The sequence below is a fragment of the Panthera uncia genome, chromosome E1 (genome assembly GCF_023721935.1).
Source record: "Panthera uncia isolate 11264 chromosome E1, Puncia_PCG_1.0, whole genome shotgun sequence".
NCBI classification, from domain to species: Eukaryota; Metazoa; Chordata; class Mammalia; order Carnivora; family Felidae; genus Panthera; species Panthera uncia.
Window position 1 is genome coordinate 16,346,435 of NC_064814.1, and position 14,523 is coordinate 16,360,957.

General features: G+C 35.6%; 1 protein-coding gene across 6 annotated transcripts in view; it reads left to right on the forward strand.

Annotated features, from left to right (window-relative positions):
* The window catches only part of TANC2 (tetratricopeptide repeat, ankyrin repeat and coiled-coil containing 2), a 362,078-nt gene that overhangs the window by 204,943 nt on the left and 142,612 nt on the right, over positions 1-14,523 (forward strand). For all 6 annotated transcript variants that reach the window (XM_049636313.1, XM_049636314.1, XM_049636315.1 and 3 more), the window contains one exon: positions 11,015-11,163. In XM_049636313.1, the coding sequence (XP_049492270.1) occupies positions 11,015-11,163 (149 nt within the window). The remainder of the gene's footprint in view (positions 1-11,014; positions 11,164-14,523) is intronic.

A 14,523-nucleotide genomic window follows, 5' to 3' on the forward strand; every position in this document is an offset into this window, starting at 1 on the left:
AAATATGTTTTATAGAAGTAAATATAATTTTTCTATTTATAAGTCTTAAAGAACATTGGTTAGAATTCATTTATGTACAAGTAAAATTTCTATTACAGTCAAGGGCATAAAATATGGATGCTATTTTCTGGTATCTTAACAGAATAATGATGCTGATTTTCTTAGTTAAAATTGTATACATTGAGTTCTCTAATACAACAAATGCCTTATCTGGTTCCTAACCAAGTAACATTTTTTATAATGACACGGATGATATGCTGTTTGCCCTAGAGAAAAGAAAAAGTTAAACTATGGATGGATCATAGTGGCATTTTTTCCATTGAGAGCTTTTGATTGACAATTATTCCTCAAACGTTTCTTCTCAAATATCCAACCAAGTAAAAATAAACACTAAAATTATCAAAAACACCCATCTGAACAATTTAATGCATTTTCTGCCTTATGCTTACCACTGTATCCACAGTGCTTATTGTAGTAAATGACTAGTACATAGTAAATGTTCATTTAGTGTGTGTTGAGTGAATGAAATGAACCCAAAAAGCCAGAGGAAGGCAAAATGAAATAATTTAATATGTTATAAATATGTATCAATGACATAGATTTCTCTCTACTAAGAATATATCTTTTTGCTTTCTAATTTACTACAAAGGGGTTCAGAAGCTTGAATAACCAGAGCTATATAATAAAACTGGAGCTCAGTTTTGGGAGAATGTGGCAAAGCCACGTGCTGGCTTCAACACTTACTGTGACAAATAACAGCTCTGCTTTTAACAGACACCCATTTTCTAATATTCATCAGAAAATAAAAAATTTAGGTAATCATTTAAGAACTAAAATGAAAATATAACCAGGTTTGCTTTGGCATTTGGGCCAAGCTAATCATAGGTTTTATAACTCTGTTAGAAAGAATGGGTTTCTTTATTTGATTAAATGTGGTACAAATTTCTGAGTTTTGAAATAGATGAGAACAAGCAGTTTATAATTAACGGATCGTAAAGGAAAATGTAAACAGCTTGATGTGAAAATGCCAAGAGAATGCTGAGAATTTAGAGAGTCTATAGACTGAGACCCTGTGTAGCCTGCCATGTTAGGGATGCAGATTAGGGGTTTGGATACATTAGCTGTTAAACATTCATTTCTTGACACAATTTTAGTCATTGTCTAATCCCTCTGCGGTTTGGCTACTTTAAATAGAAGACATTATTTTGCAAATATAAAGTGTAAACCATCTCTGAAAGAATTGGTATCATCAAGAAAAATAAGGACCAAAATGTTCAGCACTTTCTTGTTTACAGCATCCTATTTCTTGCCTGCATTGTATTTCTGATATAATTTACTACGATTTAATTAATTGATCTTCTGTTTTCCTTCTTGAGACTATAACCTCCTTAAGAATAGGGGCTGTACCCCTTATTCATAAAGGTACATGTAACACCTGAGACAGCACTGGACACGCAAAAAGTAAATATTTAATGAATGCTTAATGACTTAATGAAAGCTATATTTATTGTCTGTCATCAGATAATGCAGGATGCTATTAAAGATAAAAATAAATAAAATAACCATATAAACAGTTTGTATTCAGCAATCATATATTTTCTGACAAAATAATGAAGTAGTTGAGAACATAGGCTCAGGAGCCATACAGCCGCTGAACTTCAGTATTAACGGTCACTTACCTAACTCTGTAACCATCGACAAGCAAGAACTCAGTCTTTGTGTGCCTCACTTTTACTATCTGTAAATAGGGAATGTTGTTAAGGTTAAATGATTTAATACATGTAAAGCACTTAGAAAAGTACGAGACACTAATATCCCAGTAAGTGTTAGCTATTGTTGTTATTACTAGTAGTACTACTACCAATATTATTATTCCAGAAATAAATTTAAAATGCTCTTCTAAACATTAAACATAGTGCATTTAATCCGTTTTGAACTTAGAGCTCTGTATTTTGTTGAACTAGTAAATCACATAGAATTTAAATTTGAAAACTGTTCCCTCTGCTCTTTTTCCCTAACTCCACTGTTAGAGAACCAACTTCATCCATTATAAGAATTTTGGGTATAACCTCCTCCAAGAGATCTTCCCTCCTTTTCCTGCCTCCATCCTGCCAAGACAAATTTAATTGTTTCTTTCTCTGTGTTCTCTAGTACCTCCTTTAATTTATAAAATATCTCTTATATGCATTGGCTTCTCTCAAGTTGTATGTCTTTGCTCTGCTTTAAGTTGTTAACTGGTACAAGAGGAGTGGCCAAGTAATTTCTAATTTTGTACTAAATTTTGAAACACGTATAGCATTCTTTTTCATAATTCTAGACTTCTTTCTTGGAGGAAAAAAAAACAGATATTGTGCATACTGCTTCATTCTCAAACCTAGTTTCCGTAAAACATTTTCTGAAATTTCTAAAAATTGAAATAGAAATACAGAAAGGTACACCAATCATAATTATGTAGTCTCAACGAAATTCTATGAAGTGTACACACCCATATAACCACAACCTAAATCAAGATAATAGAACATTCCTGGCACTTCAGAAGTTTTCCTTGTGCTTCCCTCACATCATTATCCACTCTCTACAAGTATAACCACAATTATGAGTACCATTCTCAGTGATTTCCTTTCCCCATTTTCACACTTTGTACAAATGAAATCATTTAGTGTGTATTCTTTTGAATCTCTCTTCTTTTGTTCAGTAGTATATTTGTGAGATTGTTTTTTATTGGTCTATTTCATTGTGTATCTACTCTTGATGGACATTTTCAGTTTGGGCTATTATGAACAATTCTCCTATTAATATTTGTTCGCATGCATTTTGACGCACCTACGTATATAATTTTCCTTTTGGTATATACCTAGTAGTGGACCTGGTAGAGTTTCAGAATGTTCAGCTTAAATTTTTTTCCAAATTTAAAGCTGCCAATTTACATTCCTACCAGCACAGCAGTATTTAAGTATTCTTTTACCCCATATTGTCAGGGTGTTTGTTAGTTTGTTTGTTTTGTGTGCTATCTGCACTGCACATATGCAATTGTGCAGAATCATTGTGATTTTGGTGTTCATCTCCCAATGTTAATATGCTTTTCACATGCTTATTGGTCATTTGGACATCATCTTTTGTAAATGCCTATATAGATTTTTTTTGTTTACCTTTTAGTTGGATTGTCTTTTTTTTCCTTAGTGATTTGTATGGATTCTTTATATATTCTAGAAAGAAGCCCTTTGTTGGATATATAAATTAAAGATACCTTTTCCTACTCTGTGGCTTACCTTTTTACCATCTTAATGGTGTCTTTGGTGAAAAGAAGTTTTTCTTATTAATAAACTTCACAAAAAACCAATGGTTAGTGCCTTTTGTGTCCTATTTAAAAAATCTTTGCCAAGTCCTAGGTCATGAAGATCTTCTATTAGGTTGTCTTCTAGAAAAGTCATTGTTTTACCTTTTATATTTGGGTCCATAATCTAACTGGAATTGATTTTTATATATGGTATGAGGTAAGGGCAGGTTTTATTTTTATTCCTATCATATTGATCCATCATCATTTACTGAAAATACCATTCTGTTACTAAACTATGACATTGGCACCCTTGTCCTAAATAAGGTGAATTATGTATGTATAGATATGCTTCTGGATTCTTTATTCTGTTCCATTGGTGTTTTTATCTATGCTTGTGTCAGTCTTACTCTGTCATAGTGCTTTAGCATTATATTAAATCTTGATATTAAGTAATAGAGGTCTTTCTTCTTCAAGTTTTCTTTACTATTAATGGACCTTTCCATTTCCATGTAAGTTGAAGAATCTTTTAGTCCTTAGGGTGCTGTATTCTTCATTCAGTGTTCTCGGAACAAAACCTAATGCATAAATGTACTCCTCCCAAATGGTCAGAGTGAAACAAGAGCTGTAAATTTAAATAGTCTTGGGGTGCCTGGGTGGCTCAGTCAGTTAAGTGTCTGACTTCAGTTCAGGTCACGATCTCATGGTCCGTGAGTTCGAGCCTCGCATCGGGCTCTGTGCTGACCGCTCAGAGCCTGGAGCCTGCTTCGGATTCTGTATCTCCTTCTCTCTCTGCCCCTCCCCTGCTCACACTCTGTCTCTCTCTTTCAAAAATAATTAAACATTAAAAAATTTTTTTTAATAAATAAAGTAGTCTTAATCAACAGAATGTATGAATGCTGTATCATTTATTTTGTGTAAAATAGGTCTTACAGTGATCACCTTATTTTGTTTATCATATTCCAAACTCATTATTTAAAAAGCCGCAGTAGAATTCTGCTCAAGGAAAATACTTTGTTTAGGGACATACCTTAATTGAGCACATTTGGTTATGAAGATGGCGCCCTCTTCACTCTTCACATTGCCTGGATGGTCATGGATGAGACAAAAATATGGGTAAAACATTTGGTATGAAAATGTAAGATGAATTTTTATAGCAAATATTTGGTATGAGGATTTAAGAGGAATTTTGAGAGTGACGAGAGCAAGTACCCAGGGTAGAGGGGTGGTAGGGAGTGATGCCAGCAACATGGTAAGGGACTGGAATCAGGGATGATCGTGTAACCTGGGGTTAAGAGTTTGAGTTCCGGATCCAGGTCGCCTAGGCAGCCACTAACTAGCCATATGAATCTGAGTAAGTTACTTATTCTTTCCATGCTTCACTTTCCTTATTTGTAAAATAGGGGTAAGAGTGCCTACCCTCATAAGGCGGTTATGATAATTAAATGATTTAATATACATTGTGAAACACTTAGAAATAGTACCTGGCATATCTTCATATGTGCTAGCTGTTATAATTAATAAAAGATAATGTGTGAAAAATGTGAGAGGTATCATATTTTTATTTAATTTGTTCTGTGCCTTGATATATTTCCCACCCTTGACATACACAGTGTATCCCCAGTAAAGTCCTGTCTGGGCACCAGCATATGACAAAGGCATAATGAAGACTGAAAAGATTATTAGGATCTAGTAGTGCAGAGAACAAACCCCACCCTCATAAAGGAAACAGTCTAAAGACTAAAAATTCATTGTAAGCCAGAAATTGAAGTAATTCTAAGAATCCTCAGAAATAACAGATTGGACACTTGTTTACCTACTGACTCTGTGTTGATAGTATATCCAGTTTGACAAATTTTATTATTTTGTGAATGTTTATTTGAGAGAGCGAGCAAGAGAGCACACAAGTAGGAGAGGGAGAGAGGGAGAGGGAAACACAGAATCCAAAGCAGGCTCCAGGCTCTGAGCTGTCAGCACAGAGCTGGACGCAGGGCTCGAGCCCACAAACACGAGATCATGACCTGAGCCAAAGTCGGACGCTTAACTGACTGAGCCACCCAGGCACCCCCAGTTTGACAGATTTTAAAGGGTGGAGTTATTCTAGCTGTTTCAAGGTTTCTCAACCTCAGTAGTTGACTGTTGGGGCTAGATAATCCTTTGTTCTATTGAGCTGTCTTGTATAGTGTAGTATGTTTAGCAGAACTCCTGGCCTCTATCTACTAGAGCTTATGTTCACACAAAACCTTCTACATGAATGTTCATAGTAGCTTTATTCAAAATATCCAGGAACTGAGGGGCTCCTGGGTGGCTCAATCGGTTGAGCGTCCGACTTTGGCTCAGGTCATGATCTCGCTGTTCGTGGGTTCGAGCCCCACGTCAGGCTCTGCTGACAGCTCAGAGCCTGGAGCCTGCTTCGGATTCTGTCTCTGTCTCTCAACAATATATAATGTTAAAAAATAAAAATAAAAAATATATATCCAGGAACTGAAAACAACCCAAATACCCTTCAGTGAGCAAATGGTTAAACAAAATGTGGTACATCTATACAATGTGTTACTACTACTCAGAAATGAAAAGGAACAAACTACTGAAACATGCAGTAATTTGAATGGACCTTAAAAGCATTATGCTGAATTTTTTATTTATTTTTATTTTTATTTTTTTTAATATATGAAATTTATTGCCAAATTGGTTTCCATACAACACCCAGTGCTCATCCCAACAGGTGCCCTCCTCAATACCCATCACCCACCCTCCTCTCCCTCCCACCCCCCATCAGCCCTCAGTTTGTTCTCAGTTTTTAAGAGTCTCTCATGCTTTGGTTCTCTCCCACTCTAACCTCTTTTTTTTTTTTATGCTGAATTTTTTAAAAGCCAATCTCGAAAGGTTATGTACTGTATAATTTCTTCTATATGATGTTCTCAAAATAACAAAATGGCTCACAGAACTCAGGAAAACACTTTAGTATTACCAGTTTATCATAAGGGATATCCTTAATGATACAAATGAACAGTCAAATGAAGTGGTACATGAGGAGAGGTCCAGAAAAGTCCTGAGCACAGGAGTTTTGGTCCTTGTGGAGAGTTTAGGTGAACCTGTTTATCAACCTAGAAGCTCTCTAAACTCTATTGGTTAATACTTTCATGGAAGTTCCATTATGAAGGCACATTTGACTACATCATTGACCACGGCTGATTAACTCAATGTTCAGCCCCTTTTCCCCTCCCTGTAGGTTGGGAGGTGGTCCTGAAAGTTCCATCCCTCTAATTACACAGTTGATTCCTCCAGCAGTTAACTTCCATCCTGCAGCTGTTTAGTGGCCCACCAAGAGTCACCTCAGAAGGCTTATGAAAAACAAAAGATGCTTCTCTCACCACTGTCATTCAAGAATATCCAAGAGTTTAGGCACTCCATTCCAACAACTGGGAATAAGGGCCAAATATATATTTCTTATTATATCACAGTATCACATATCACATACTGTAACCAGTTTGCCTCTTGTTAATAAGTTGTCTCTTATCTAAACATTCTTACTGTTTGTAATACTACTTTCCAATGAGGGAGCAATATAACACTGGGAGCATTAATTCTGGGAGCATGGATTCGGGGGGGCTGGGTTCTTAACTTGGCTGTACCATTTATTGCTTGTGGGATATGAGCAGGTATCTTAATTTCTCTGTGCCTAAGATTTCTCATCTGCAAAATGAAAGTAATAATACGTATTTCATAAAATTGTTATAAAGACTAAGTTCACTGTAGAGTGCTTTAAATCGGTGGCTTGCACATAAGGTGCACTATGTGCCAAATAAATGGGTCGTGTGACCTAACATGTCTTACCTTTGTACAGGTTATAAACTTTTTAAAGTCGATGCCTGTACCTCCACATTCTATAAATCCTCAACGACTATACCTCCACGTCATGTAAATTCTCATAATACCTAATGTTAACATGTACATAGAAAATATTTGATGCCAGGATAACTTCCTAGAAGAAAATGAAATGGAGCCCCAGAATATCTAGAGGTCAGGAATCTATGCCAAGAAGAACTTGGAAAAGCTTAGCTAGTTTAATCTATAGAAGGGGAAGAGGTGGGACGCCTGGGCAGCTCAGCTGGTTAAGCAAGCGACTTTGGCTCAGGTCGTGATCTCACAGTTCGTGAGTTCGAGCCCTGCGTCGGGCTCTGTGCTGACACTCGGAGCCTGGAGCCTGCTTCGGATTCTGTGTCTTCTTCTGTCTCTGCCCCTCCCCTGCTTGTGCTCTGTGTATCTCAAAAATAAGTAAACATTAAAAATTTAAAAAAAAAAAAGGGGGGGGGAAGAGGGTAATTCATCAGTTTGAATATAGAAGTTACCTTTCTTATTTTATCAAGAAATAAGAAACTTTTATTCTTGGGGTGGTGGGAACAAAGTAAACTTAAATATTTGTAAATAAAAATACCCCTATTGATTCTACTGTATCTGTTTTGTGGCAGAGAAATCTGTTTTTGTTGACTCTTGGAGAGGAAGTAGGGAAGAGAAAACAGAGTCTGTTTTTCTACTCTGACATAAATTCAATGAAAGTTCTATATAGATTTTCCACAGATGGAATACTTGAGTTCAGTCATCATATACAGAAATGCACACATAGTCCATTCCTCTGACCCCCAGCTTATAACTTTTGTAGAGAAGTTATGATAAATATAAATTGAATAATAATAATAATAATAATAATAATAATGTAAATCTCACTTTCTTGTCATATGAAGCAGTTTAATGTATAAGACTGGATATCCTAAAAAATCAAGAAGCTATTATATTTTGGCCTCAAACCATATGACATTATAGCTAATGCTTGCTATGCTGAAAGGATGTGTCTCCCTCCAAAAAAAAGAATTTTTGTAATGTCCTATAGGATCTGTGCTACTGTGGATTGTTATAAAGTTAGACTAAATGTATCTGAATGTAAAACAAAATCTGAAAAAATGTTGACAATGAATCGAGTTAGTATAAACAGTTTAAATATATTATTTCTGCATCCCTCTTAGAATAGATCATCTTGAGTTCCCTGGCACCTTTTCATGTGATTTCTGTAACTTCTATATTTGGAAATAAGTTTATGTTGATGATGAATCCAAGGGAAAACCTCATACTGACTTTGTTTATCATCCTTCATTGAAAAGATTTGAAAAAGAATAATTCCTATAGTTGGTAACCACTGAAAAACAGCCTAAGTAGAAAGAATCCAAAAAGCAAATTGTGTGGAAAGAATGTAGCAGTCTGGAAGCAGGGGATTAAAATGAATGCCAGCCATCAGGAATTTGGGGGGGTCTAAATTTCAGGACAAAAACGAACTAACTTAATGGGGTTTTTTTAGAGTGATTAAAATATTGTAGTATTAGAAAGTGACAACGGTTTCATAGCCTTATGAATATACTAAAAGCCACTGAATTATACACTTTAAGAGGATAGAGTTTATGGTATGTGAATTATATATCAGTTTTTTAAAAATGACCCTGACTGTGGGGGAAGTGCTAGTCAGGCTCTTGTGGCATGGGGTAGGACCCCAGCCAGGGTGAATAGAGCATCTGTGTGCAGGGTGGCAGTGAGGAGCAGTGACATTTGCACTGCTGGATGAGCACTATTTGCACTGGGGGGAGCAGATTTCTCACTATTGGAGAACAATTTTACAACTTTGGGGGAAAAAATTGTGAGAAAAAAACCCTTAGAATTAACCTTATCATATTGAACTGGAATTAGAGTGTCACCGTGAACTTTTGGGGTGTGTGTTTGTATACAGATTTGCAAGTGAGAATGAATGTAAGGATGTGTGAATGTGTGTATATATACATGTATGTATCTATGTGTATGATTATACTGCTTAACTCTATCCAAGTGGACCTGGAGGACAGTGATGTCCTAATAGCAATCAACATAACTTTCTCCACTAAAAAGAACCAGGGCTTCTTGGAAAAGTGTCTGACTCTAGGGCTAGGGCAGGGAAAAAATGAGCCTGGAACATCTTGTGCCAGAAAGAAAAGAAGGCTCAGAAAATGACACAGGTCTGTTAGAGGGTTCCAAGAGCCAAACTGGAAGGGCTTATTACCCTGACCACATTGGAGACAATTGGAGCAACAAAATAACCAATGATAGTAGCAGATTATAACTCATTGAATAGATAGGAAATCTTGAGTGCACATAAATAGGTGAGGAAAAGAAACTAAACAGTAGAAAGAGTAATGGATTAATGAATGCTAAAAAATAGTGGGCAAAAAGTTTGTTGAGAAGAGATTCAGACTGATACTTTTACACCAGTGTCCATACTATCACTATTCATAATATCTAACATATAGAAACAACCCCCAAGTGTCCACCATCAGATAAATAAACTGTAGTATATCCATACAATGGAGTATTATTTATTCATGAAAAGGAGTGAAATTCTGATACATGCTACAACATGGATGACCCGTGAAAACATGTAAAGTTAGATAAGCAAGACATAAAAGGATAAATATTGTATGATTACCATTTATATTTGCCTAGAATAGGCAAATTCATAGAGTGTAGCTGGGGCTAGTAAGAGGGAGGAATGGGGAGTTTTTATTTAATGGGTACAGAGTTTCTTTGGGGGATGATGAAAAAGTTCTGGATATGGACAGTGGTAATGGCTGTACAACATTGTGAATGAACTTAATGCCACTGAATTGTACCTGTAAAAATAGCAAATCTTGGAATGCATATTTTATCACAAAAATATTTTTTAATTTAAAAATTTGTTGAGAAGTGGGATGTATTTACATAGACTCAAAGTATCCACCCCCACACACACACACACACACAATATTTACTAGTTACCAAAGAGAAAGAGTGTAATTTTAGAGTAGGGAAATCTGGCAAATGCTACCACAACCTAGTGATAAAGGTTAACACAGCATCACTTTTGTGATATTTCTGCCAGAAATGCATAACCTGAGTCAAACCACAGGGGTAACATGAGATAAATTCGAATTGAGGGACATTGTGCAAAACAACTGGCATGTTATCTTCAGAAGTGTCAAGGTCATGAAAGTTAAGAAAAGACTGAAGAACTGTTCCAGATTAAAAGAGAACGAAGAATGAAATGTGCTGTATGTCCCTGAAATGAACCCTTTTGCTAGAAAGGACAGTACCAGGACAAAACTTAAATAGGGTCTGTGAGTGAGATTATAGCAATGCCAAATGTTAGTTTCCCAATATCTGTGCTGGCGCTGTGGCTATGTAAGAGAATGTCTTTGTTTACAGGAGATACATACTAACTAGGGATGATGGGCATCATGTCCATACTTTCAAATGGTTAAGGGAAAAATGCACTTTGTACTATTCTTGAAACTTCTTTGTCAGTTTGAACTAATTTCAAAATCGTGAAAAAGAAAATAAAAGAACCTAAATGAAGGTGGCGATTACAACAGCAGTTAGATCCCAACACAGGGACCAAATTGGAAGGCTAACTGCTAAAGAAATAGGAAACATCCTCTATTCAATAGATTACAGACATTCTCTCAAACTCAGGTGTTTCAAGTAGATACTTTGAAGATAATACGAGTAAACCATCTATCAGTTATAATATACAAAAGTGGGAAAATCAGCTTCTAGGCAGGGACCTTGTAATTTTGGGTTTAGAATAAAAACAAAGGAAATGACTGAATTGAATGTAAGATTAGTTGCAGGATGAGGTCATTTTATTTTGAAAGATTCATGTGTTCCAATGTCTGCCTCTTATAGGTGATGCTGAACAGGAACTTGGTCCCCCTCCATCTGTAGATGAGGCAGCAAACACACTCATGACTCGTCTGGGTTTCCTCCTCGGAGAGAAAGTCTCGGAAGTTCAGCCAGGTGACCAATACACCATGGAAGTACAGGATGAAAATCAGGTAAACTGCTTGCTATCACCTATGAAACGTGGGATAAATCAGCCTGTTATACCAGGGAAAATGTTGCAGGGTGTATGCATATGTGTATGTTCTGAGAAGAAGAATCCCAATTTTTGAACGACTTTTGAGGCCTGATGACATAGCTTGATTTTCCATAATCACTGTATTTCTTTACTTTATGAAACATCTTTTAGTTATATTCATAGGTTTAAAAAGCCACTTGGTTTTGATTCATTTGTGGAATGAATGAGGAAATAAATAAGTGCATAAGTCAAGAAAGAGAATTGACATATGGAGAGTATGACACCCAGAAATATAAAGTATACTTCGTTTTCAGGTACATGTGGATTATTTACCAAGTTGACAATGTGCTGAGCAGGTCTCCGCAAATTTGAGAAGATTCTAATTATTGTGATCGTAGTAGAATTAATCAATTACAGAATGATAACCTTGAAAATGATAGCTAAAAGATAATTTAGAAAATCCCCCAGATGTTTGGCTTTTAATATACTTCTAATATACTTTCAAAGAAGAAATCACAAGGATTTAGAAAATATTTTAAACTGAAATAATAACAAAATATAACAAAACTTGTATTTTTACATATTTGTAGTATATAAAACTTGTAATTAAAGATGTGCTCAAAAAGAAATTTTAGTTTTGAATACATATATTAGAAAAGAGAAAATCTAAAAAATTAATGATCTAACTATTCATGTCAGAAAGTTTAAAAATATTAGCAATTTTTTCTTTTGGCTATTTTTTAGTTTAAATGTAGCAAAGGAAATACTAGACTTGGATTCATTTGTAGGGTCTTAATCTTTAAAATGTATGCTCTATAGGGACCCCTGGGTGGCTCAGTCAGTTAGGTGTCCAACTTCAGCTCAGGTTGTGATCTCATGGTTCATGGGTTCGAGCCCTGCATTGGGCTCTGTGCTAACAACTCAGAGCTGGTAGCCTGCTCCAGATTCTGTGTCTCCCTCTCTCTCTGCCCCTCACCCGCTCGTGCTCTGTCTCTCTTTCAAAAATAAATATTAAAAAAAAATTTTTAAATGTATGTCCTATAGTGAATCAGTTTATTCTAGAAGATGATAAATTAATTTCATCTTGTATATTCTTAACAAATATGTGTGAAGATTCTATGCTATATGTTAGTTTTGTCATAAAATAATAGTCTTCAAGGATTATTTGGATCATGTGGATCATGTTCAGGTGTTCCAGGGCTCTCTTCTCAGACTTCTCTCTTTTTTTCCTCATTCCCTAGGTCATTGGTTTTGCTGGAGGCACTTTCTAATCACCTGGGCAGTTTTTATAAAATTCAGATTCCTGGAGCGTCTAATCTTATTGAAACGCCTCCATTCTTTTGTTTGTTTGTTTAATATTGTCTTAACTCCTGAATTGCCTCTAGCCCTGCCTTTCCCCTTGACTCCAGTGTATTTCCAGCTGCCTGTACCTTTTCTATCTGTGTGTCCAACACACATCTCAAATTTAACATGTCAAAAACTGACTCGCATTTTTCACAGAGCCTGCTCCTTCTGCAGAGATCTGAGAGAACACAATGGAAAACCCATTCTCAGCCTGGAGAAGGGTTAATGTTGTCTTTTGTGCCTAGAAGAGATTTCTATATCTCATTAACTAGCCTCCTTAAGTAAATATAAAGCCTGCCTTTTAATTCATAAGCCATGAGCAAATTACCAGTTTCTAAATGGCTTGATCTTTAAGCTTCGCTTTTACAGTTAAAGCTTTTAAAACATACATTCTGTGATATAAGCTTCATTTTGTAGAAAGCAACTTGTAGTAAAAATAATAGATGTCATTTGGGCTTAACCTCCACATTGGCTATATTATGTGTATAATACAGTTTCCTCTCTTAAAGAACAGACTGAGAATCTTATCTAAAAATGGAAATGAGTTGCTATGGAAGTAATAGAGTCATACCAAAATGAAACTTTTTCAATATGGAATGACTGTAGATATATTTAATGTAAAAAAAAATCCTAGTATAGTTCATTTCATCTACCCACATATTTTTTAAACTGAGGATTGAGGAGGTTAAAAATTCACCACGTCAGTTTCTAACTAAGGAGGATTCTAATTCAGTACGTCTGGGGTGTGGGGCTCTGTGTCTGTCAGTTTTGTTGGGGAGCTTGTCCTTCTATACTCCACAGGTGATTCTTCTGCATGCCCAGTTAAAAATCATTGCTCTGGTAGGCCAACGTCATTTTACAAAAGCAGAGGAGATTACAAAGAAATTGAAACTCCTCCCTCCTCTGAAGAAAAATTACAGAGTAGAAGAGAAATGACATAGATCTGAGGAGTTATTGTATTACTAACAAAAATCAGTTCCTAATATTATTAATATGATTGAAAAGATTTGCTTGGTTGCAAGGTTCTGCGAATGTCACTTGTGCTTTAAGTTGAATGTATCTTTTGTGATCTGGTTATAGCATTTAAATTAAAAACAAAACCTGGATTCAACACATGTGATTAAATACCAGGGATTGTATCTAAAACTCATTTTAGGGTGACTAAAAAGAGCCTTAATCTTCTCACATCTAGTGATCAACACATTTTCCAGTCAAGTTGCTAAATGTAAACCCTCAGTTTTAGTGGAGAGGATATGAATAGTGACTGTATAGGTAAAGAAGTTGAAAGGCTTCTTTTAAATTTAACATTTAAAGGGGCACCTGGGTGGCGCAGTCGGTTGAGCGTCCAACTTCAGCTCAGGTCATGATCTCACAGTTTGTGAGTTCGAGCCCTGCATCAGGCTCTGTGCTGACAGCTCGGAGCCTGGAGCCTACTTCAGATTCTGTGTCTCCCTCTCTGTCTACCCCTCCCCTGCTCATACTCTGTCTCTCTCTCTCAAAAATGAATAAACTTTAAAAAAATTTAAAAAAAATAAAAAAATAAATTTAACATTTTAAGATGTCAAATTTGTCATTAGTGTTCCTTCAGGTAATTTTTTCACTGATCACTAACCATTTTTAAAAGGATAAAATTTTTTAGTGTTTGAAAAAATAGATACTTTTATTCATTATTTTGGCGATTTATTTGGGTAGAAAGAGCTAAAGAAAAGTGCATGTCATTAAATTGTGTAAGCCAGGATATATTACCACCAGTCTTTTTCGTGATTATTCACTCCTTCCTGTCAAAAAACTTTAAAATGAGGTGACCTCAGATATAAGAATCATTCAAGATACAAAGCAATTTCAGTCTGTAATCGGTTTCTACAGAGAAATTATTTAGTTTTGTTTTAAATGAACATTGATTGATTTTTTAGATAGACTCTCAGAATAAGGCATTTTCTCTGCATTCAATCCAAAGAAGAGTATTAACAAGACTAAGTTCTAAGCCTTCAGA